Source organism: Trichomycterus rosablanca, chromosome 15, assembly GCF_030014385.1.
Source record: "Trichomycterus rosablanca isolate fTriRos1 chromosome 15, fTriRos1.hap1, whole genome shotgun sequence".
Classification (NCBI taxonomy): Eukaryota; Metazoa; Chordata; class Actinopteri; order Siluriformes; family Trichomycteridae; genus Trichomycterus; species Trichomycterus rosablanca.
Window position 1 is genome coordinate 20302248 of NC_086002.1, and position 23268 is coordinate 20325515.

Here is a 23268-nt window from a genome sequence, read left to right on the forward strand (position 1 = left end):
TGTTTACATTTATAAGCACAAAGTCAAAAGAAACAAAACACACCAAAACACAGAATGAGAGCCTCACAGCACATGCTCCGATTCATTTGCATAGGGTTGCGCAAAGTGCGTAAGGTGCGTCCGTTTTATACGTACGTATAGTTTACACTATTATTTCCACAAAATCACCCCTATTTCTGTATCTGCAAAGCAAAGTATTCAAAAACTTAGAATCTTCCAATGCCTACCAATGTACTGATGTGTGTTAGGATTTTAACAACATATACAACGTGATGGTACCACAGTAAACCCAGCAGAGCAGGAGGGGAGGAGCGAGGTGAGCATGTAAAATGTGAGGGAAGCTGCGTCTGTACAGACATGGTATTTACTTTCTGGTGAAATGGGAGAAATGTGCTGAATGTAGTGAAGAAAAAACTGAAACTAAAGTATCAATCCCATTGATCCGATTCCAATACCAACATTGGTATCGATACTATCAATATTTGGATCGATCCACCCACCACTAGCACACACACAGCACCACCCACACTAAGTAATAGCAGCAACGTGGTTCGTCAGCTGCAAAAACTGCAACCAGGATAATCCAACCAGAACATATTTTGCTATAAATATAGCACAATTATGGCAGAAATCCAACTGACACAGGCCACCACGCTACGTAGAAGCACAACGCTACGCATGATGCCAGGTTAGTCAGTGCCAGGACTCACAACACTGGATCCTTTACTGGGAACCCCTGTAAGCCAACTCACCTGTCTTTAAATACTATAACCCCCTACATCAGTGGTTCTCAAACTTTTTAGACCAAGTACCACCCATTATCAAACCAAAACTTCTAAGTACCACCTTTGTTTCTCAACACAGAACCACATATGGCACACATTAATTAGGTGTATATATATATATATATATATATATATATATTTAAATATATATATATATATATACAGTGTATCACAAAAGTGAGTACACCCCTCACGTTTCTGCAAATATTTCATTATATCTTTTCATGGGACAACACTATAGACATGAAACTTGGATATAATTTAGAGTAGTCAGTGAGCTGCTTGTATAGCAGTGTAGATTTACTGTCTTCTGAAAATAACTCAACACACAGCCATTAATGTCTAAATAGCTGGCAACATAAGTGAGTACACCCCACAGTGAACATGTCCAAATTGTGCCCAAATGTGTCGTTGTCCCTCCCTGGTGTCATGTGTCAAGGTACCAGGTGTAAATGGGGAGCAGGGCTGTTAAATTTGGTGTTTTGGGTACAATTCTCTCATACTGGCCACTGGATATTCAACATGGCACCTCATGGCAAAGAACTCTCTGAGGATGTGAGAAATAGAATTGTTGCTCTCCACAAAGATGGCCTGGGCTATAAGAAGATTGCTAACACCCTGAAACTGAGCTACAGCATGGTGGCCAAGGTAATACAGCGGTTTTCCAGGACAGGTTCCACTCGGAACAGGCTTCGCCAGGGTCGACCAAAGAAGTTGAGTCCACGTGTTCGGCGTCATATCCAGAGGTTGGCTTTAAAAAATAGACACATGAGTGCTGCCAGTATTGCTGCAGAGGTTGAAGACGTGGGAGGTCAGCCTGTCAGTGCTCAGACCATACGCCGCACACTGCATCAACTCGGTCTGCATGGTCGTCATCCCAGAAGGAAGCTGACCCAGAAGGAAGCTGACGCACAAGAAAGCCAGCAAACAGTTTGCTGAAAACAAGCAGTCCAAGAACATGGATTACTGGAATGCCCTGTGGTCTGACGAGACCAAGATAAACTTGTTTGGCTCAGATGGTGTCCAGCATGTGTGGCGGCGCCCTGGTGAGAAGTACCAAGACAACTGTATCTTGCCTACAGTCAAGCATGGTGGTGGTAGCATCATGGTCTTGGGCTGCATGAGTGTTGCTGGCACTGGGGAGCTGCAGTTCATTGAGGGAAACATGAATTCCAACATGTACTGTGACATTCTGAAACAGAGCATGATCCCCTCCCTTCGAAAACTGGGCCTCATGGCAGTTTTCCAGCAGGATAACGACCCCAAACACAACCTCCAAGATGACAACTGCCTTGCTGAGGAAGCTAAAGGTAAAGGTGATGGACTAAACCCAATTGAGCACCTGTGGCGCATACTCAAGTGGAAGGTGGAGGAGTTCAAGGTGTCTAACATCCACCAGCTCCGTGATGTCATCATGGAGGAGTGGAAGAGGATTCCAGTAGCAACCTGTGCAGCTCTGGTGAATTCCATGCCCAGGAGGGTTAAGGCAGTGCCGGATAATAATGGTGGTCACACAAAATATTGACACTTTGGGCACAATTTGGACATGTTCACTGTGGGGTGTACTCACTTATGTTGCCAGCCATTTAGACATTAATGGCTGTGTGTTGAGTTATTTTCAGAAGACAGTAAATCTACACTGCTATACAAGCTGTACACTGACTACTCTAAGTTATATCCAAGTTTCATGTCTATAGTGTTGTCCCATGAAAAGATATAATGAAATATTTGCAGAAATGTGAGGGGTGTACTCACTTTTGTGATACACTGTATATATATATATATATATATATATATATATATGTGTGTGTGTGTGTGTATGTGTTGTATGTGGTAACATATGTGTTTGTTGAAGTAAGAAGGGGGAGTAAGGTATTGTTTGTGTTGTACTTGTTTAAAATTTTTTTTAAATAATCTGTCCAGGTGAACTTAAGCAGTACAATGGGTAAAAGTAAGGGGAAAGTTTGTTGTTATTTTGGAAACTATGGCAAAAAAAATGCTGTTTTACATTTTGCAATGTGGGTAGAGAAGAGAGGGTTTTAAGAAAAAAGGTGGTTTTAGTAAAAGACAACTAAAATAGTTAAAAGTAAGTTAGAATAGAAGGAATGTGCAAGTAGGGAAGAGAGAAGATGGTATAAAGAGAAGTAAAAATGAGAAGAAGGAACAGAGAAAGTGTAGGAACAAACTTAACCAAGTTGTGTGTTAAGTAAAAGTTACAGGTTAAACCTCATCTGGACTCCTGCCCTGCCAGAAGGAGAATGACAAAGAAGAAGAACCAACGGCAGAGGGAGGAGATACAGAAGCCATGGTGTCAGCACACCCAGCATTCTATCCTGAGGTGCCACAGAAGAAACCACTGCCCAAATTTTACCTCCCGTTACCATTCAGAGATCAAAAGGGCTGTTGTCATCACAAGCAACATGTTCTGACCTGTAGTTCTGGAAACAGATGACAAACTCACCAGTGGAGGCAGACAAAACGGGAAAGGTGAATGTGATTCTTCAATTGCTGGAGATGAAGTTTTCTGGTCCAGCAAATGTGATTTTGATTAACAGTCTATGGACTATTGCTGATATCAAGAATGAAATGACACATCTAACCAGCCTGAGGGAAGGTATTCCCAGAATAATCTCAAGAGGATGAGTGACGTAGACTGGGGTATGACGATGATGGAGCGTATAGAGATGTGGTCAGAGGACTTCTGGAAAGAATAAGAACTGTGTTTCCAGTAAAGATAGCAGTTTGCACACTGAATGACAAAGGGACTGTGCAGAATCATCCTGAAAGACTGAAAAAGGTCCACAACAACACTTCCTGAATGAACTGAAACTGAGCATTGTGACGAACACCTGCATCACGTGGGAAAAACTGTCCCTTATTAAGGTGTGTGCGGTACATGCTTAAAAGAAGACAAAAAAGAAAAAAGAAAGCACTGGATACTGCAAGCCCTATCCTGATGCAGGGTGTGGCTAAGCTAACTGAACTAAGCAACAGGAGCAGAGGAAGATGCCTAGTCAAGGAAAATCATCATTCTCTAATGCTATGTGTTATACCTGTGGAAGGACAGGTCACAGTGCAAAACAGTGCAGAGTAAACACACAGAAGCCTGCTGACAACAAGGCCTGTTTCAAGTGTGGATAAACTGGACATTTTGCCAAGAACTGCTCATAAAATAAGTCTGGTTACAACAACTGAGGGCTGGAGTCCAGGGGAGGGCCAACCTGACCAACAGCAGATGAGTAGCCATACACCTACAGACACAAAACTTTATTGCAATTATACAAATATGAGACATACACCTAGGTATTTATAGCTAATAGTGCAGTATAGGGATTTCAGAATTTTTGTAGACTTAGGAGCTACCCACTAAGGTATTCAGAAAACATAGCTTGATGTTTAACTATTAGTGCTACAAGACATACTTATACTGAATGTTTTTCTATTTACATATGTGTATAATAATAGAGAGTCTAAGCATCAGTTCCTAATTTCTGCAATTTGCCCTATAAATCTTATGAGGTGTGGTCTTATGTATGCCCCTGGAATTAAATTGGAAACAATGCTTGGAGGTATTACTATTTCTGTAAATGATCCCTGATCCCTGCTAGAGCTGTAAAAATTTTGCCAAAATTGTCCACTTTACTGTTATGAATAAAAGTTGGTAGCTGATGCTTTGACATAAACATATAATCACTTAGTTGTTTTGGCAAGGGAAAGATTTTAGCTGGTCTGATTAGACTTCAACGTGTTGCATTGTACTGCTTATTTGCATAAAGGACCAGATTAAGTTTTTGAGTGCTCCTGGTTTATTGACCAGTGTACATATAATTTTTTGATGTAGATTTTTTCTGATTGGAAGTCAGTACTGCTTCTTCAGTAAAATTTAAGTGATGCATGGATAATTGTTTTTGACCGTTTTTGAAATAAGTTTGGCCAGTTTTTGTGTTTGGTTTGTTTTGAGTTAATGACTCTAATTCCACTAACCACATCCTTTGACTACACCAAAGTGGAAAGAGATAGGGAAATGATTATTTGGATTTTAACTATGGCTGATGGACATCTTTAGAAACCTACTAATGACCCAAACATTTAATATCACCTTGATTGCAGGGTTTCAATAATGAAATTATCTTACTGTGTGCGTGTTGAGCGCAGGTTAGTGGATCCCGAAATGGCCGCCACCCACAAAATATGTACAGCACTGTCACCAGGTGACATTCACCTCAAATTAATGGAAATACCATTATTTATGAATACAAGAGAAATGTTATGTTAATTTTTAAAAAAGGGGCTGCACTGGTGCAAATCAAACCAAAATTTTATTACAGATAATTCTCCATTCATTGCTAAATGCTAACGTTGTTTCAATTTAAAAAGGTATACTACCCCAGGGGAACCTGATACTTATCCCTGAGTGCAATAAACAGGCAGTAAAGTTTGTTGTTATCCCTGGAGAATCTGTGAACCATCCTCAGTCAGGTATCATAAAAGATAGCAAATGGTTTTTTGCTAAGGTCTTTAACATTCCTGTGCACAAGGAAAGTTAATTTTGAGTTGCATTTAGGTTTAACGGGTTTTTTTGGATGATTAATTTTTTTTTTTTCTCGGGGTAAAACTTTTTGATGCCATAATTTTATTTTTATGTTCTTAGGGCTCTGTTATACAATGTGGCTCACAGACAGAACCTAAAAGCCCATAGTCATATTCAAAGGACACCTGAAGCTGAAAAGTATTTGTTAAGACATACAAAATACATCTGACTTGGGTTTGACTGACTCAAACACTGACTCTGACAAATGGTTGTTCAAGAAAGGTGGAAGATGGTTTTTGTCCTTGTACAATTTCATGGTGATAATTTGATAGCTTGATTTTTGTATAAGCTTCATCTTGTTTTCGCAGGACTTTCTTTTTGTCTTTGTCTGTTACAGAAATGTCTGTATTTATACTATGTGATCTTGAGGGTTACACTTATCTAACCCTGTGCCAAATTATGTTTTTTGTTTATAACTGAAAGGAAAACTTCTCACTTATCAGCTTAACAGTGATGGAATGAATACTACAGTGTACTACCTTAAAATGAACATTATTATCAAATGCTGTAAGGTGCTTAATCCAACCACTTTATTTACTAATTGCAGGAGATGGTGAACCATATGACTGTATTATTCTAATCTTATTTTTTCTAGGGCTGATTAGAATACTGAATTGGAGCTGTTTGTGGATAGATTTGCTTCCACGGATTCTGCAACAGACAGGAAACAAGTGGGCTTAGCTGAAATTTTAGCACATGATACTTTTGTATCATTGTCCCTCCTATTCAATTTCTGCTTCATGCTTTGATAACAGCGTGTAGACTAGCTAAAAGCAAAACTGCCTACATGTTTATGAACTTAACCTTTACATATGGAATTGAACAATTTGGTTGTATTTGATGGGAGAGGTTTTTTTTTGACTAATTTAAATTTGATAACCGCCCACCATTACCTTGTTGCACAAATTGTGGGTGCAATTCTGCTGCCCAAACAGATAGCTGTTTGTAAATTGTGCATATTCTAATGTTTTGTTCCAATTTCACAGGACAGTGCCAGAGTTGACACTGCTGACAAAGCAGCTGCACACCTTCCACTGCTTACTAACGATACTATTTGTTTACAGGTCCAGATCACACCAGACTTTGATTTAACTAACGTTAAATTCTGTGCTTTCCAACATGTTTTCCTAAAAACATACCTTTATAAGCTGGCATTTGAACAGTGAGGAGCTGTGTTAATTTTAATTGTTTAGTCTATTTGTATTTGTTTTATTTTGTCTCTTACTCTGTATTTTTATTTGGTTCTTACTTTTTTAATATAATGTTGTGTTATGTATGCTTATTCGATGTACAGCACTTTGGTCAACGTAAGTTGTTTTAAGAGTGCTTTATAAATAAAATTTACTTACTTACTTACTAGGAGAAAGACGTTTAGAAGGTTCGGACTGTGTGTCTACTGATGTTTGGTGATGTCCAGTGGGCAAACCATGCCTTCCTTAATTATTTTACCGTACTATACCAAATTGACCCATGTGTAGGACCATGTGTCAAAAAGGGGGGAAACACAAACAATCTATGCAAATTTAAAGAAAAAAAAATTGCCAAATGCAACAAAGGCTTCTGAACTGAGACAACATTGTGCCTATCACCCAGCTATTGGCACCGTAAAAAACAAACTAACTAGACTAAATGCTAAAACTAACAAGCAGTGGACAAAGGCCATTTCAATAATTCTAATGCAGATGAGGATGAGATAAACACCAAAACATGGCTTTAGGCCTTTTGAAATTCTATTTGGATGAACCCCCTACACAGACATGGGATCAAATAATTCTGATGGACAATTCTAATTGGACACAGGCAAAAAGATTTAATACTTGGTTGCTGTCACTTCTGTTCTAAATTCTGTTCACAGACAGTTGATGGATGCTTTACCCAAATCAGCTGAGGAACTTCTACATAACCTGAAACCCGGTTACTGAATAGTGGTGAAGGATTTCAGATGAACCGGGTGGAACAAGGAGAAGTAAACAGGACCATTTTAAGTGTTGCTAACTGCTCAGGCTGTGGTGAAAGTTGAAGGAAGAGCTTTGTGGGTTCATTAGGACAGCGGATGATACACAGTCAAACCCGCCAACTGGTTCAACAGCAATTGCAACCTCTAACTGCTATTCAACATCAACTGGATGACATCCTAGCTGGCTAGATCTGTTTTCATTCCTAAATGATTATAACTGCTCTGAGTACTAAAGTAACAGCATGTTGCTGACAATATGGACATATTAATGACGTATTACAGTAAAAGCATTTTTTGCAGCTGTAATAACTTATGTTTATTATGTCTTATTCCTGACATATATGAAAATATTTTACAGAGTAACCCCATGCTTTTCTCAGGCTTTATTTGTTTTATTATTTTGTTCCAGTTGCCCACATCTGGTGGAAGGAGGTTAAGAGGGGCCGGTCTCCGCATATGCGGGGTCTCCACACTGATCTCATTTATGTTTATTTTGGGGCAATACTCACTATCACAAATCAGCATTTGTTTTTTATTTTATTTTCAAGATTTGATTGTCAAAAATGACAAAAAGGGGGGAGTGTTATGGAAGAAATAAGATTTTATGCTTAATATTACTTAAAGTTTAGTAATATGCTGTTTTGTGTCTTAAATCATGTGTTATATTGTGCTGGAGCAGAGACTGGGAGTTTAGAGCACAGAGATAAGCAACTGTTGTTAAGCAATAAAATGTAAAGCAAATGGGGGTAATTGTTAACAGGGTGGGGACTTCAAAGACAAAATATGGGCTTCAAAGCCCACACCCAATGTCATGTGAACAGAGAAGTATAAGAGATAGCAATTGCATCTGTTGGGGGTTCTTGTCCAGAGAGACTGCTGGAGGAACCCATGATCGTGCCATTAAATTCTTCAATCCAACCAACAATAATCTTTGTTTTTATTTATCATCTCACCATATTTTTTCCATGACAAGTACAATTAAAATAACTAAAACTGTACATTAAAAAGGCAGGAATTTGGACTTAAAGTGTAATCTCTGAGTGACTTAATTCATTCTGATCAGCATATGCAATTTGTTGAGGGGCCCAAGATTTGTTTTTTTGCACTGGGGCCCATTAGCTAGTAGTTACACCACTGGTGTTACATCTTAAAATGGTTCATATTATGAGCACCTGTTTTCAGTGGCAGGGTTATGAACAGGTAAAGATCCTCACTTTTGTCAGATAATGTGAACAGACATTTTAAATAACTGGCTAAAAGATGGGTAGCTGTTAACAACTCTATAGGCATTGGCTTGCTTTCTAAAAAGATAATTTAGATTTAATCATTTAATCATAACTTTATGAATGTCTTTATTGGTAAACATGTTCTTGCAATAAAAAATGTGCATAACTGTTCAGATTTTGCTTAGTTATTAGTTAATTTGGTTCTTTAATCGTGATTAATCTTGATTAGAACTTTTAATCGCATGACAGCCCTAATTAGAAGTATATCAGGCAGGTGCTTGTGCACTGTTAAAGTCTTTTGACCTGAAATTAAATGACAGTTGCAGATGTATGTGGCTTAAACTCTCTGTATGTCATTACCATGAAGAGATAAAACACATAGCATAGTACACTTAACATTCTTAAAGGGCCAGACAATATATTTGTAATTCACATTACATGACAGGTGAGACATTAGAAAACAACTTTCTTTTTCTTAGAATAGCCCCCTTTTTAAGGAAAAATAGTTATTGTGTGAATTACAAGGGCAGGAAAAACTACAGCAGATACAAAAGGCGCACCAGGGCCAATGGCAGGGGGGCCTCCACTACATGAACTCAACCACTCACCTCACTGACAAACCACCCCCCCCCCCCGGACCCTCCCCATTGGCTGCACTTGCCAGGTTGTTATTATTGTATTACAATATTTTTGAAAAGTAAAATTAAAATAACTGAAACTGTGCATTAAAAATACCAGAGGCAGGAATTTGAACTTAAAGGGTAACTTCTGATTGAGTACCTTTAATTCATTCTGATCAGCTATCAGCATATGCAATTTGTTGGGGCACTGGGGTCCATGAGCTCCCAGTTACACCACTGGTGTTGCATCTAGAAATGGTTCATATTATGAGTGCCTGTTTTCAGTGTCAGGGTTATGAACAGGAAAAGATCCTCACTTTTACCAGTTAATGTGAACAGACATTTTTAAATAACTGGCTGAAAGATGGATAGCTGTTAACAACTCTATATAGGCATTGGCTGGCTTTCTAAAAATAGATTGAATTAGATTGAATAATTGAATCATAATTTTATGTTTTTATTGGTAAACATGTTTTTGCAATAAAAAAATGTGCATAACTGTTAAAATTTTGCTTAGTTATTAGTTTGCGATTAATTGAGATTACAGTTTTTCTCAATTGCATCTCCCAAAATGAACTAACTGTGTTGATTAAATCATCGAAGTCATCATCGTGTATACTCGATCCTGTTCCAACTCGTTTACTTAAAGATTTACTCCCAGCTATTGTAGAGCCCCTGCTTACATTAATCAATGCATCCCTTAGCCTTGGATATGTACCTAAATTGTTTAAAAGTGCTGTTATTAAACCCCTGATTAAAAAACCTAATCTTGATCAACATGTTTTATCTAATTATAGGCCAATTTCAAACCTTCCTTTTGTCTCAAATATATTAGAAAAAGTCGTTTCCAAACGGCTATGTTCTTATTTGAATGAAAATTGTATTCATGAAAAATTTAAATCAGGATTTAGACCCAACCATAGTACCGAAACCGCATTAATTAGAGTAGTTAACGAGTTGTTAATGTCTTCTGATAATGGATGTGTCTCTTTTCTTGTTCTATTAGATCTTAGTCGATCATAACATTTTACTGGAGAGGCTAGAAAATACAGTAGGTGTTAAAGGACTCGCACTCTCTTGGTTCAAATCATATTTGACTGACCGCTCTCAATTCGTTTATGTAAATAATAAATGCTCGGAAACTACAAAAGTAAAGTATGGTGTTCCACAGGGGTCGGTACTGGGACCGCTATTATTTACACTCTATATGCTTCCACTAGGTGAAATTATTCATAAACATGGCATAAACTTTCACTGCTATGCAGATGACACACAGCTGTATATATCAGCCAAACCAAATGATACTGACACAATCAGTAAGATAGAAGATTGTGTAAACGACATAAAAAACTGGATGTCGTGTAATTTTCTTTTACTTAATTCAGATAAAACTGAGGTTTTACTTGTTGGCTCTAAAGCTGCAAGAGACAAGTTGTCTAACCTGGTGCTAAACTTAAACACGTTCTCTGTTACTCCCAGCCCAGATGTAAAAAACTTAGGTGTCACAATAGATTCAGATCTCTCATTTGATACACACGTTAATAATATTACTAGAGTTGCTTTCTATCATTTGCGTAACATTTCTAAAATAAGAAATATACTATCTGTTAATGACGCCGAAAAACTGATCCATGCGTTTATAACTTCTCGGTTAGATTATTGTAATGCTCTTCTAACAGGATGCTCTGGTAGATCCTTAAACAAACTCCAGTTAGTTCAAAATGCAGCAGCTCGAGTGCTAACTAGAACTAAAAAATTTTACCATATTACTCCTGTTCTATCGTCTCTACACTGGCTGCCAGTTAAATTTCGCATTGATTGCAAAATACTTTTACTAACTTATAAAGCGCTACATGGTCTGTCTCCACAGTATCTGAGTGAGTTTATTAATTACTACAGCCCAGCGCGTCCACTTCGTTCACAAGATGCAGGGTTACTTATAGTTCCTAGAATTAAAAAGATCACGGCTGGTGGAAGAGCGTTTTCTTACAAAGCTCCACAACTTTGGAATAATCTTCCTGCCTCTGTTCGGGATTCGGACACAGTCTCAATGTTTAAGTCTAGACAGAAAACATATTTATTTTCTCAGGCTTTTGATTAGTATAGACAAAGGCGCAGAGCTTGGGGGTTCTTGGTCATAGAAACTTGTGGTGATCAGGGATGTTGGGTTGCTGTCGTCCTGCCTCTCTTGTCCGATCACTCAGGTTTGATGACGGTGGGGAGATGGGCGCTGATGTCCTGTGAAAGCCTTCATGACCTTGTTACCTGCTTGCTCTCCCTTTTAGTTATGCTGTAATAATTAGGGCTGCCGGAGTCTAAAACTCTCTGTAAAACTGTTTGTCAACTAGCATTGTACATTATTAACTACATTCTCTGTTGTTTTACCACGAGGGCATTCTGATGGAAACCTGTTTACCCGCCGAGGTTAAGGATTAAAGTCGAGACTGCCGTGACAACGATGCTGCTCCTGTCAGATGTGACGGGTCTGGAGTAATTGCAACGACAAGAAATCACTACAGACTTTATTGAAGACTAGAGCGGATAACAACTCTATTATTATTTAATTGTTTATTTATCTATTTATTACCAGTTATGACTTTTAGATCATTTAATTCTGTGTTTGTATGATTTGTGTAAATCGTGTATTTATTTAAAGTATCCTCCAGGCCACCCAAGAAGGATGGGCCCTGCTGAGTCTGGTTCCTCTCAAGGTTTCTTCCTGTAATTTTCAGGGAGTTTTTTCCTTGCCACAGTCGCCCTCGGCTTGCTCAACAGGGGTTTTTGTATCTGTTGGTCCTGGATTTTGTAAAGTTGCTTTGAGACAATGTATATTGTAAAAAGCGCTATATAAATAAAGTTGACTTGACTTGACTTGACTTGGTGGACTGACTGGGGACAGAGCGGTGGAGAGAACAGAGTGGCAACACTCCCAGAGGGAACCATTGTAACGGGGGCGGGACAGTTTTCTGCGCAGCTTCCGGGTTGCTGAGCTCTGTGTACTGTAGTTCCAAACATCCCCATTCATTTCCACTACTTATCAAGCATTTTCAGCTGCATGTTGCTTTGTTTTAAAAAAAAAAAACAATGAATTTGATGTCATTAATATACTTAATACTGTTATTGTTTAGCATTTGCTCAACACTAAATGTTACATGTTTATCTTAATTAATAGGTATAACCGAATTTAGCTTAGTCAGCTAAGCTTAATGAATGACACACGAGTCTTTTCACCTAAAATTAGTTGATTAATCAAGAGTCTTGTTACAGAAATGATAATAAAACATTAGAGCCATAATAAATCATGCTACTTTTACTTTCATACTTAAGTACATTTGAAGGTAGATACTTCCGTAGTTTTACTCAAGTGGAAGTAAAGGGTATTTTTACTTTTACTACTACTGTACTTTTACTGGAGTAATAATTTACCTTGGATATCTCTACTTTAACTGAACTGCATGGTTTGTGTACCTTGTCCACCACTTACATTAGACAAAATGAACTTGTGCATATTCATAATGAATTCATTCATGTATTACATTTAGGAATCAATTATTAATCACTCATGAAATAAGACATGAATGAAGCTATTTCATGTACCTGCACCAGGCACGTGCACAAATAGACCCCTAGTGGTGCTCAAGCACCTGCCCTTTTGCCCTGGATGAGAAAAGTGCCCTTTCTGCTGGAGCCCAATTTTTTTCTACATTCATCAATATTTAAAAATAAAAATGACCCTCTCTGTCATTATCAATTCCCCTCAAAAGTGTTTAGATATCTGAGGGGCATTTATTCTGCCCCGATCTGATCCGCGGCGCGCACAAGCTCCCGCCTTGCCCCTCCCTCCTCCTCCTCCGGTTAGCACTCATGCAGTGCTGAGCGCCAGGCCAAACCGCTGCTACACACTTCTCCTCTGACCCGCAGCATCGGACAGACAGGTAATGACAGTGTTTCATACAAAGAGCATCCATGCATAACTCATAGCCTACATACAAATAATTACTTAGAAAAAGTGTGTATAATATTTATTCTTCAGTTGCTAGTAGATAAAATTAATCTGTTTAATAATTATATCTATTAATTAATCTATATGACTAATTATCCATTACTTATTCAGGAAAGTTTAGCTTTACTTAAAGATATTGTCCTACACAGGTTCAGTATTTATATTGTAGAATTAATCATGTCTTTAATAAAATAAAGAAATTAAGCACAAAAGATCCTCTGTACTTTGTATAGTTTATTAAACAATTCAAATTCATTTCAGTCTGTGACTGTGTTTGATATTAAACTTGTGAACTGATGAATCTTGTGTAACGAGTAACTACTGATTCTGTTATGAATGTAAACAAAGTGTAAACATGATGTTAAAATTTTAATAAATCAATAAATAAACAAAAAGATCAACATGTTACCGTAGAAATACTTTTACTCCATTAACTTCCTCTTGAGACTGTAAACCCTCTTGTACAGCTTTTCCTCCATCGAGTTCCGGATTAAGTTTCTGGAATACTTCAAATATACTGTATATTTCAGATTCACAGGATACTCAAGGTTGAGGCCATAGATCAATCTCATTACCAGCATGCATGCCCGGGCTCGGTGTCCACATCTGTTCACAGATATCCCAAGTTGCTAAAGCTCATTTCAGGGAGGTACCCCCGGACCTCGACCCCGACCCCCCAAGCTCAAAAAAATTAAAAAAGGAGCTGCTAACTGAGCTACTAAGCTAACTGTTCGTGTCACAAACACATAAATGTGTACTACATAGTGCACTAGATAGTGTGAAAGATAAAAGATGCATGTTCCCTACATAGTGCACTAGATTGTATATTAGAAAAGAATTTATGTTCCATACTTAGTGCACTAGATAGTGTACTAGATAATAGACATACATAATGCTTAAGGTGGCGTATTAGTTAACGGATTTAGGTTCCCTACACAGTGCACTAAATTGTATATCAGATAACGGATTTATGTTCCCTACATAGTGCACTAGATAGTATTTTAAATATGAATTTATGTTCCCTACGTAGTGCACTAGATAGTGTGAAAGATAATAGATTTACGTTCCCTACATAGTGCACTAGATAGTATTTTAAATATGAATTTATGTTCCCTACGTAGTGCACTAGATAGTGTGAAAGATAATAGATTTACGTTCCCTACATAGTGCACTAGATAGTATTTTAAATATGAATTTATGTTCCCTACGTAGTGCACTAGATAGTGTGAAAGATAATAGATTTATGTTCCCTACATAGTGCACTAGATAGCATTTTAAATATGAATTTATGTTCCCTACGTAGTGCACTAGATAGTGTGAAAGATAAAAGATGTATGTTCCCTACATAGTGCACTAGATTGTATATTAGAAAATAATTTATGTTCCATACTTAGTGCACTAGATAGTGTACTAGATAATAGACATACATAATGCTTTAGATGGCGTATTAGTTAACGGTTTTAGGTTCCCTACATAGTGCACTAAATTGTATATCAGATAACGGATTTATGTTCCCTAAATAGTGCACTAGATATTATTTTAAATATTAATTTATGTTCCCTACGTAGTGCACTAGATAGTGTGAAAGATAATAGATTTACGTTCCCTACATAGTGCACTAGATAGTATTTTAAATATGAATTTATGTTCCCTACGTAGTGCACTAGATATTGTGAAAGATAATAGATTTACGTTCCCTACATAGTGCACTAGATAGTATTTTAAATATGAATTTATGTTCCCTACGTAGTGCACTAGATAGTGTAAAAGATAATAGATTTATGTTCCCTACATAGTGCACTAGATAGCATTTTAAATATGAATTTATGTTCCCTATGTAGTGCACTAGATAGTGTGAAAGATAATATATTTATGTTCCCTACATAGTGCACTAGATAGTATTTTAAATATGAATTTATGTTCCCTACGTAGTGCACTAGATAATAGACTTATGTTTCTTACATAATGCTTCAGGTGGCGTATTAGTTAACGGATTTAGGTTCCCTACATAGTACACTAGACAGTATATTAGACACTTGATTTATGTTCCCTACACAGTGCACTAAATTGTATATCAGATCACGGATTTATGTTCCCTACATAGTGCACTAGACAGTATATTAGACACTTTATTTATGTTCCCTACACAGTGCGCTAGATTGTATATCAGATAACGGATTTAATACGCGATCGGGGAATAAAGTCTGTGTCGCCTGCGTGCGCGTTTGTGTCGCTCTTGGCCGCTCGTTCTAGATTCCAGGAGATTTTATCTGACTTGCGGGCATCAGGGAGCCGCTATGTATATGCAGGAGACTTGGGATGTCTGCGTTCAGTACATGGTTGTCCTCTATTAGAATAGACACGTCTACCAACTTCTTCTCAGCAATGGGATTATGGATCACAAGCACCTTCATGGTTTGGTCCACGTGGAGCTCAGTCTCGTGCTCATGTTAATAAAATCCTTGTGATGTCGCCCTCTTGTGGCATCTTTGGAGAAATGTTAATAAAACAAAGTAATATGATATGGAAATATAAAATCTTGTGACCATGTTAAAAGTGCTTGTGATGTCGCCCTCTTGTGGCACTTTTGGAGAATTGTCAATATCAATATGAAATGATAATACAGTATAAAATCTTGGTAAAAAAAAAGAATCTTTGTGCACATATGGGCTTATTTTATTGTTAAATGTTTATGCTCCATGGTGTTTAACACTCTCTCTGTCCAAATGCATGAGCCGCTTTTAGAGATTGTCATGCCTGATGATCCGCAAAGCAGGACAACGCTGAGGTGGGAAGTGACAAAATGTTTAAGTCATATAAGCGACGTGAGGATTAGTCGAAAAAGATTTTCAGTCGAAAACAAATACTCATCCTGGTAGCAATCTCCATTGACGTGGTGACAATCAAGTCACTTGTTTTGTTGTATATTGTGCAAGTGCCGATTATCACCGGTGGTGAGAATTTTCAGGTTTTTTTGTAACTTTGTGTTAATTTAGCTGAAGTACATTTGGATTGTTTTGTGTTTCCTCATGCCGACACTAGAAATTGTAAAGGAAGTCTAACCCTTGTATTTGTGTGTGTATGTGTCTGTGCCTCCTGCTCAGTGTTTCAGCTAAATTAAATGTACCGTCACTACGTACAGTCAGGTGGCTGTATTTCAGGGTCTGGGCAGGTAAGTAAGGGCGCGCCCATATATATTGCTACACGTAGGAAGCCATCTGTCTAAATACATTAAGTTGTACATGTATTTTTGTTAAGACAGGTAATCCTAGTGTAGCTAGGTTTTGTTTTGTCTTTTGTTTGTTAGGGAATTTGTTATGTTTTATTATTTTCTTTGCTTTAGCACCACCTAAGCCCAGAGCCTCATTTTTTTTTCTTTATTTTGTAAATTTATATTGTATATATTTTATTTATAGATTGTACCATAAATATCTGTTCTGTGAATTGTTTTTCTCATTTTTTCCAGTAAAAAGTCAGTACAATCCAAAGTTTGTGTCTGGGTCTGTTTGCTCTCTGCTACTCTGGTACTTCACAAAAGGTTAATTTTTTTAGATACTGACCCCATCAATACCCCTATACCATCAAAAGGGGTCGTAACGTTATAGTAAAACGAGATCTTGTAACCTATGTTAAAAAAAAAATGCTTGTGATGTCGCCCTCTGGTGGCACTTTTGAAGAATTGTTAATAAAAAGTAATATGATATTGTAAAATTCCCAGATTTTACCAATTCTTCCCTCAGGTCCGTCTCAGGTCCGCAATCTTGGTGACATTCTAGACTCCACTCTTTCTTTTGAATCTCATATAAAAAATGTTGCTAAAACTGCTGATTTTCACCTTAAGAACATCTCTAGACTGCGCTCCTTTCTTTCCTACTCTGTAACTGAAACTCTCATTCATGCACTAATCACTTCCCGACTGGACTATTGTAATGCTGTTTTTCATGGGCTCTCTTCCTCCAGGCTTAAGAGGCTACAGCATGTACAAAATTCAGGGTCCTAACACATACAGGATCATGTGATCACATAACTCCTTCATTTAAACAGCTCCACTGGCTACCCATCCAATACCACATTCAATATAAGGTTCTTTTGTTGGTTTTTAAAGCCTTGCATGGCCAAGCACTTACATATCTCACTGATTTACTTCATCCATACTCACCTACTCGTTCACCTCAGTCATCAGATGAAAACCTACTTGTTGTCCCCCCTTCCAGGCTTCGTTCTATGGGTGACAGAGCTTTTAGTATATCTGGTCCAAAACTCTGGATCTCCATTCCTGAGCAGCTCCGAGCATGTACAACGCTTTCAACTTTTAAAAAGCTTCTATAAACTCACCTTTTTCAGCTCGCTTTTAGATAGTTAGGTTTTAGACTTGTTCTAAATTGCTGTTTTTATGTTTTCTATCCTACTTGTATTTTGTTATACTCTATTGTTACTTTGTCTTATTCTACCTGTATTTTTGCTTATTCTATCTTTTGTATTGTATTTTGTATTTTTGTACAGCGACCTTGGGTACCTTGAAAGGCGTTCACAAATAAAATGTTATTATTATCAATATGAGATCTTTTGACCATGTTAATAAAATTCTTGTGATGTCGCCCTCTTGTGGCACTTTTGGAGAATTTAAGAAAAGTAGTATGATATGTTAATATGAGATCTTATGACCATGTTAAAGCAGCTTTGTGATGTCGCCCTCTTGTGACACTTTTGGAGAATTGTAAGATAAAATAATATGATATGGTAATATGAGATTTTGTGACCATGTTGGAAAAAATTCTTTGAGATGTGTTACGGACAGAGGTAGGGTTGTAGGAAGTGTATTGTGTATGATGTTTCTTTTTTTTCTCCACCCTTCTACTGTGTTGTCTCTGTTTTGAATGACAGGTCACTGGAGTTAAGAGGATCCACTTTAGTCTATGATGTGGCTCCTGGTGATTGATGGAGTGGAAAAAGTTGTTACCATAAAGACTCTTTGTTTTGGCTGAGCGGGAGTCATCTCTTCCCTCCTGCGCCGCCAACCAGACAAACCGCCAAAATTTGTTTGTTGTGTTGTGTATTTTCTCTGGTAGTTGAAAGTTTAACTTATTTATGTCATTTTTTTATTATTATTTTAATTAAACCTAAAAGCAGAGTAGGGGGTGCCGTGTTCTTTTATGAAAGGAAAGGCTCAGATCCCCAATTAACAGTTACTCATTTATTCAATACGATGAATCTCCAACCACCATTGACACACAAGCATCAGGAAAAGTTGAGAAGAGCAGCCCCGAAACTTCCAGGCAGGAGTTTAAATATTCTTAACCACACTCACAGTCCATTTGTCCATTTCTTTGTTTCAGTCCATTACTTCTCGTCACCTCTTCCATGGGCCCGCTGCCAGTTCCAGAGTGCTTCTCCTGTACTTGTTTACGCCATATACGGACTTCCTCTGGTCTGTTGTCAATTCATTATCTTACACAATGTTATCTGACTCCCCTCATCCTATCCTGTACATGCTGACCTAGTACACCAAGTGCCTCTCAGCTGAGAACGGTTTATCATAACAATTTTAATAAAGAAATCACCCAAGTGAAGAGTTGAATTGCCACGGTTGATACCTTTCAAAACCCCAACAGTATTTATGATGGTATGATGGTGATGGTAGCCTTTCAAAACCCCAACAGTATTTATGATGGTATGATGGTGATGGTAGCCTTTCAAAACCCCAACAGGGGTAAAGCCCTGTTTTTTTTATTCATGACGTTTTCTCCTGGTAACAGTAGAGAGAGAGACATTGAATTTTTAAACATTGTATATATATTAGTTTTGGTAGTTTAGTTTTTTTTTCTTACACCAGTTGAAACAATTTTTGTTTGTTATTTTGTGGCTTTAACTTATCCCTGAATATACTTGCTGCTTAAATAAAAATAAAGACATTTAGGCTTGTATTTTCACTTCATTTCTTCTGGAGGAGGGAGGAAGGGGGGTCCCTATGCAGTGGCGTAACTAGGAGCTCATGGGCCCCAGTGCAAAAAAAGTTTTTGGGCCCCCTCAACAAATTTCACACACACACACACACACACACACACACATATATGTATATATGCTGTATGATGTAAACTGATCAGAATTAATTAATTAATAATTAATATATGTAATATTTTTCTTAACGATTTTACTAAACGGAAATATCGTAATATAATAATAACGACCGGACAAGAGCAGCCAATGGGGGGCAGTGCGGTGGGGGGTTTAGTTCATGTCGTGGAGGGCCCCCACCCGCCATGGGCCCCAGTACACCTGTCCCTCCGGTAGTTACGCCCCTGTCCCTATGTCCAGTCTTGGTTTGCTTTTATTTATTTGTTTATTTCTGAGATGGTCACTGCTCTCTTCGAGGTGAAACGAGTCAATGCAGAATCGGTCCACAATCGATTTGATGTATTACACATGATTTTTTCTGTAACTAAAGTTTAATTTTAATTATTTTGCAGTTTTAAACATGTTAAAAAAAGAAATTCAACAGGGCTTCTATGCAACCCTTTACCCTATTACAATGTACTATAATCGCCATAATTGTCAAATTTTTTAATATTGTACAATTAGGTGGGACAAAGAGCCATTAGAGACATGACAATGTAACCCTTAAAATAACCCATACTAGGTGATGAGGCAGTGTGGGAGAATAGAGCAGTGTATGATCTAAAATTAGTCCAAATTAGTAAAATTATTAAAGTAAAATTGGAATAAAACAAACAAAATGCTTTAGAAACCTTTCAGTGCTTGTGAAAGTAGAATTAGATACAAGATAGGGGAAAAAATGTACAACTAAAACACCTGCAGTGGTGTAGGAGTTTTTATTGAAGGTAAATAAAACGTGAGAGTTCAATAGTGTTTAGAAATGTGTAATATATACATGGACAACGCTTGTGTTTGTTTCTAGCTTTTGCAGGTTTGTGTGTGTGTGTGTGTGTGTGTGTGTGAGAGAGAGAGAGAGAGATCCATGTGTTGTTTTAGAAATGTGTCAGTATATGTGAAATTAAAGCTGACACGGGGATGTTCTGTAGATCTTACAGCACAAATGTGTAGAACTAACAGAAATAAATGTCAGTGTATTGTAATATTCTTCTTATTATCTTCATCATTATTCTAAATTTGTATGTTTATTATTTTTTTTTTTTCCATTTGGTCTTTCAGCTACATGACAGTTAAGCACCCTGGACTCGACCTAGTCCTGCTTGGTAGCTGTGTTTTACTTCGCACTAAACAGCCTATTTTTCTAGTAGAAAATGAAGCTCACATCCGCTTATGAATGCATGTGGAAAACACCAAGGTCTGGTTTGCACTTTTCAGCCTGTGTCTACAAGAAGATCGGGTTTCCTCGGCATATTTTTACGTGTAATAAGATGTGAAATGTGCGCTGCGTCGCTTTACGCATCAGGAGCGGTGTGCTGTTTTAGCAGAACACAAGGAAACAGAGCATCGTTAGGTTCCCTTTGCGGGCTTTTACATGAACGAGAGAGCTTATGTTCGGCCGACGTGCACTTTATTACCTCGCATTTTATATCAGGACTTGTATTTTAATCACTATTTGCCATGAGAAAACACAAGTGCGCATGTGTCACGGAAGCACACAGACGCTGCACTGGCCGAGCTGAGTCTACACAGTTCTCATGTGTGCTATAAAGCCCCGCCCCCTCTCGAAAGAGGGAGGAGTCTCTGTACAACAGAGCACAGCGCTTCACTCGCTCTTTCTTAGCGCCGGTTTAGCTCCAACAACGATGGTAGAAGAAGCTCCAGCACCGGCCAGCTCGGCCCCCGCCAAGGCTCCTAAAAAGAAGACCGCGGCCAAACCCAAGAAAGCGGGTCCCAGTGTCGGCGAGCTGATCGTCAAAGCTGTTTCCGCTTCCAAGGAGAGGAGCGGCGTGTCCCTGGCCGCCCTGAAGAAAGCTCTGTCTGCAGGTGGATACGACGTGGAGAAGAACAACTCCCGCGTCAAACTCGCCGTCAAAAGCCTGGTGACCAAGAACATCCTGGTGCAGACCAAGGGCACCGGCGCCTCAGGCTCTTTCAAGCTCAACAAGAAGCAGACCGAGGCGAAGAAGCCCGCGGCCAAAAAAGCCGCCGCTCCTAAAGTGAAAAAGGCCGCAAAGAAACCCGCCGCTGCAAAGAAGCCCAAGAAGGTAACAGCCAAGAAACCCGCCGCTAAGAATTCCCCCAAGAAGGTCAAGAAACCCGCTGCTGCCGCTAAGAAAGCCACCAAGAGCCCCAAGAAGGCAGCCAAGAGTCCTAAAAAAGCCAAGGCAGCCAAACCCAAGACCGCTAAGCCCAAAGCGGCCAAGGCCAAAAAAGCTGCACCCAAGAAGAAGTGAACATGTTCCTGTTTTATTAACTTCGTTTTCTTAAAACGGCTCTTTTAAGAGCCACCTATATCCTCCCATAAAGCGTCGCGTTTCCTAAACACATACATACATATAAGCATGCATGCAAACATACAACTATTCATACATGCAACCATACATACATATTATGTGGAGAGTGTAATAAGCAAGGAGTTAAAAACACTAAGTATGTCTGGTCCTGTTTTATGTGTAATAATGATTTTGTCACACATCCCTTTAAAACTGTCCGTATAAATGTGTATATGTATGTGCACTCACGTATATGAGCTCCTTACATAATGTAATTGTTAGTGTAAATGTTATTGTAACATAATATAATGTAATTGATGTAAAGATAATCTTTTGTGTATCATACATTACACGGGCGGGAGAACGGAGGAGAAGAGAGGGGGGGAGGGGGGGAGGGGGGGGGGGGGCAGTATGTGAGGGGGCGTGTATGTGTTTCCCTGAGACATGACGGCGCGTTTATGATTGACTCAGCTGTGCCTTCGCTCTAAGCCAATAGGAGAGAGCCAGTTTGCCTATATTACACCGTTTCGAGCTCTTTCTCAGTTTACTTCAGTTTTGTTCGACGAACGCATCTGATCATCAAAATGAGTGGACGAGGGAAGACCGGTGGCCAAGCACTTACATATCTCACTGATTTACTTCATCCATACTCACCTACTCGTTCACCTCAGTCATCAGATGAAAACGTACTTGTTGTCCCCCCTTCCAGGCTTCGTTCTATGGGTGACAGAGCTTTTAGTATATCTGGTCCAAAACTCTGGATCTCCATTCCTGAGCATTTGTAATGTGATTGAATTTTGTTAAATAAAATTATTTAAAAAAGGAAGACCGGTGGTAAGGCTAGGGCTAAAGCCAAGACTCGTTCATCCCGTGCCGGCCTTCAGTTCCCCGTGGGTCGTGTTCACAGACTGCTACGTAAGGGTAATTACGCCCACCGTGTGGGAGCTGGTGCTCCTGTCTACTTGGCTGCCGTGCTGGAGTATCTGACCGCTGAGATCCTCGAGTTGGCTGGTAACGCCGCCAGAGATAACAAGAAGTCTCGTATCATCCCTCGTCATCTGCAGTTGGCCGTGCGTAACGACGAGGAGTTGAACAGACTGCTTGGAGGTGTAACCATCGCTCAGGGCGGTGTGCTGCCTAACATCCAGGCTGTTCTGTTACCCAAGAAGACCGAGAAAGCAGCCAAGGCCAAGTAAACTCGCTCTCGTGTTCTAACCAAAAGGCTCTTTTAAGAGCCACCCATTTCCACAGAAGAAGTGCAATTTCCCCAGATAATGTGTAAATAAAACAGATATAATATCGTTTCATAGAATCACACGGCATAAAACTCACATGATTTATGACATGGTAAAACTAATAATTCAATATGTACGATTTATTTTTTCTCTATCTTTACATATGTCTCTATATACATACATTATATGTATACATAAGTGAAGTTTTATATCACTTGCAGAAGCAAAACCAACAATACAGACAATTAAGAGTGGTGCAACAAACGTGTTTGTGTAATACACATGAAACAAAAATAATAATAATGCTAATAATAACTAATAATAAGCAAAATGAACGAAATAATCAATATTATGTTTTTTTAAAATGTATATACTTTAAATGCGATTGTAGGCTGTGTTTTAAAAGCACAAAGAAACAAAGGAAAGTATTATAAATCCCGCCAACAGCATAGAGGAAATATTATGTT

At 38.5% G+C, this 23268-nt stretch overlaps 1 protein-coding gene across 1 annotated transcript; it reads left to right on the forward strand.

The window, feature by feature from the left end:
* Window positions 1-621: 621 nt before the first annotated feature.
* On the forward strand, window positions 622-22762 carry LOC134328356 (histone H2A-like). The gene is made up of 3 exons (XM_063009460.1): window positions 622-688; window positions 21292-21523; window positions 22390-22762. The coding sequence occupies exons 1-3, from the start codon at window positions 622-624 to the stop codon at window positions 22760-22762; spliced, it is 672 nt and encodes a 223-aa protein (XP_062865530.1).
* The last annotated feature ends 506 nt before the right edge of the window (window positions 22763-23268 follow it).

Excerpts from the sequence above, each read along its gene's own strand:
- LOC134328356 (XM_063009460.1), top strand. The coding sequence starts at position 622 with ATGGCAGAAATCCAACTGACACAGGCCACCACGCTACGTAGAAGCACA. Across the intron at positions 689-21,291 it reads AACGCTACGCATGATGCCAG|TGAAAAAGGCCGCAAAGAAA; the intron begins GTTAGTCAGTGC and ends CCGCTCCTAAAG. Across the intron at positions 21,524-22,389 it reads AAAGCTGCACCCAAGAAGAA|GAAGACCGGTGGTAAGGCTA; the intron begins GTGAACATGTTC and ends TATTTAAAAAAG.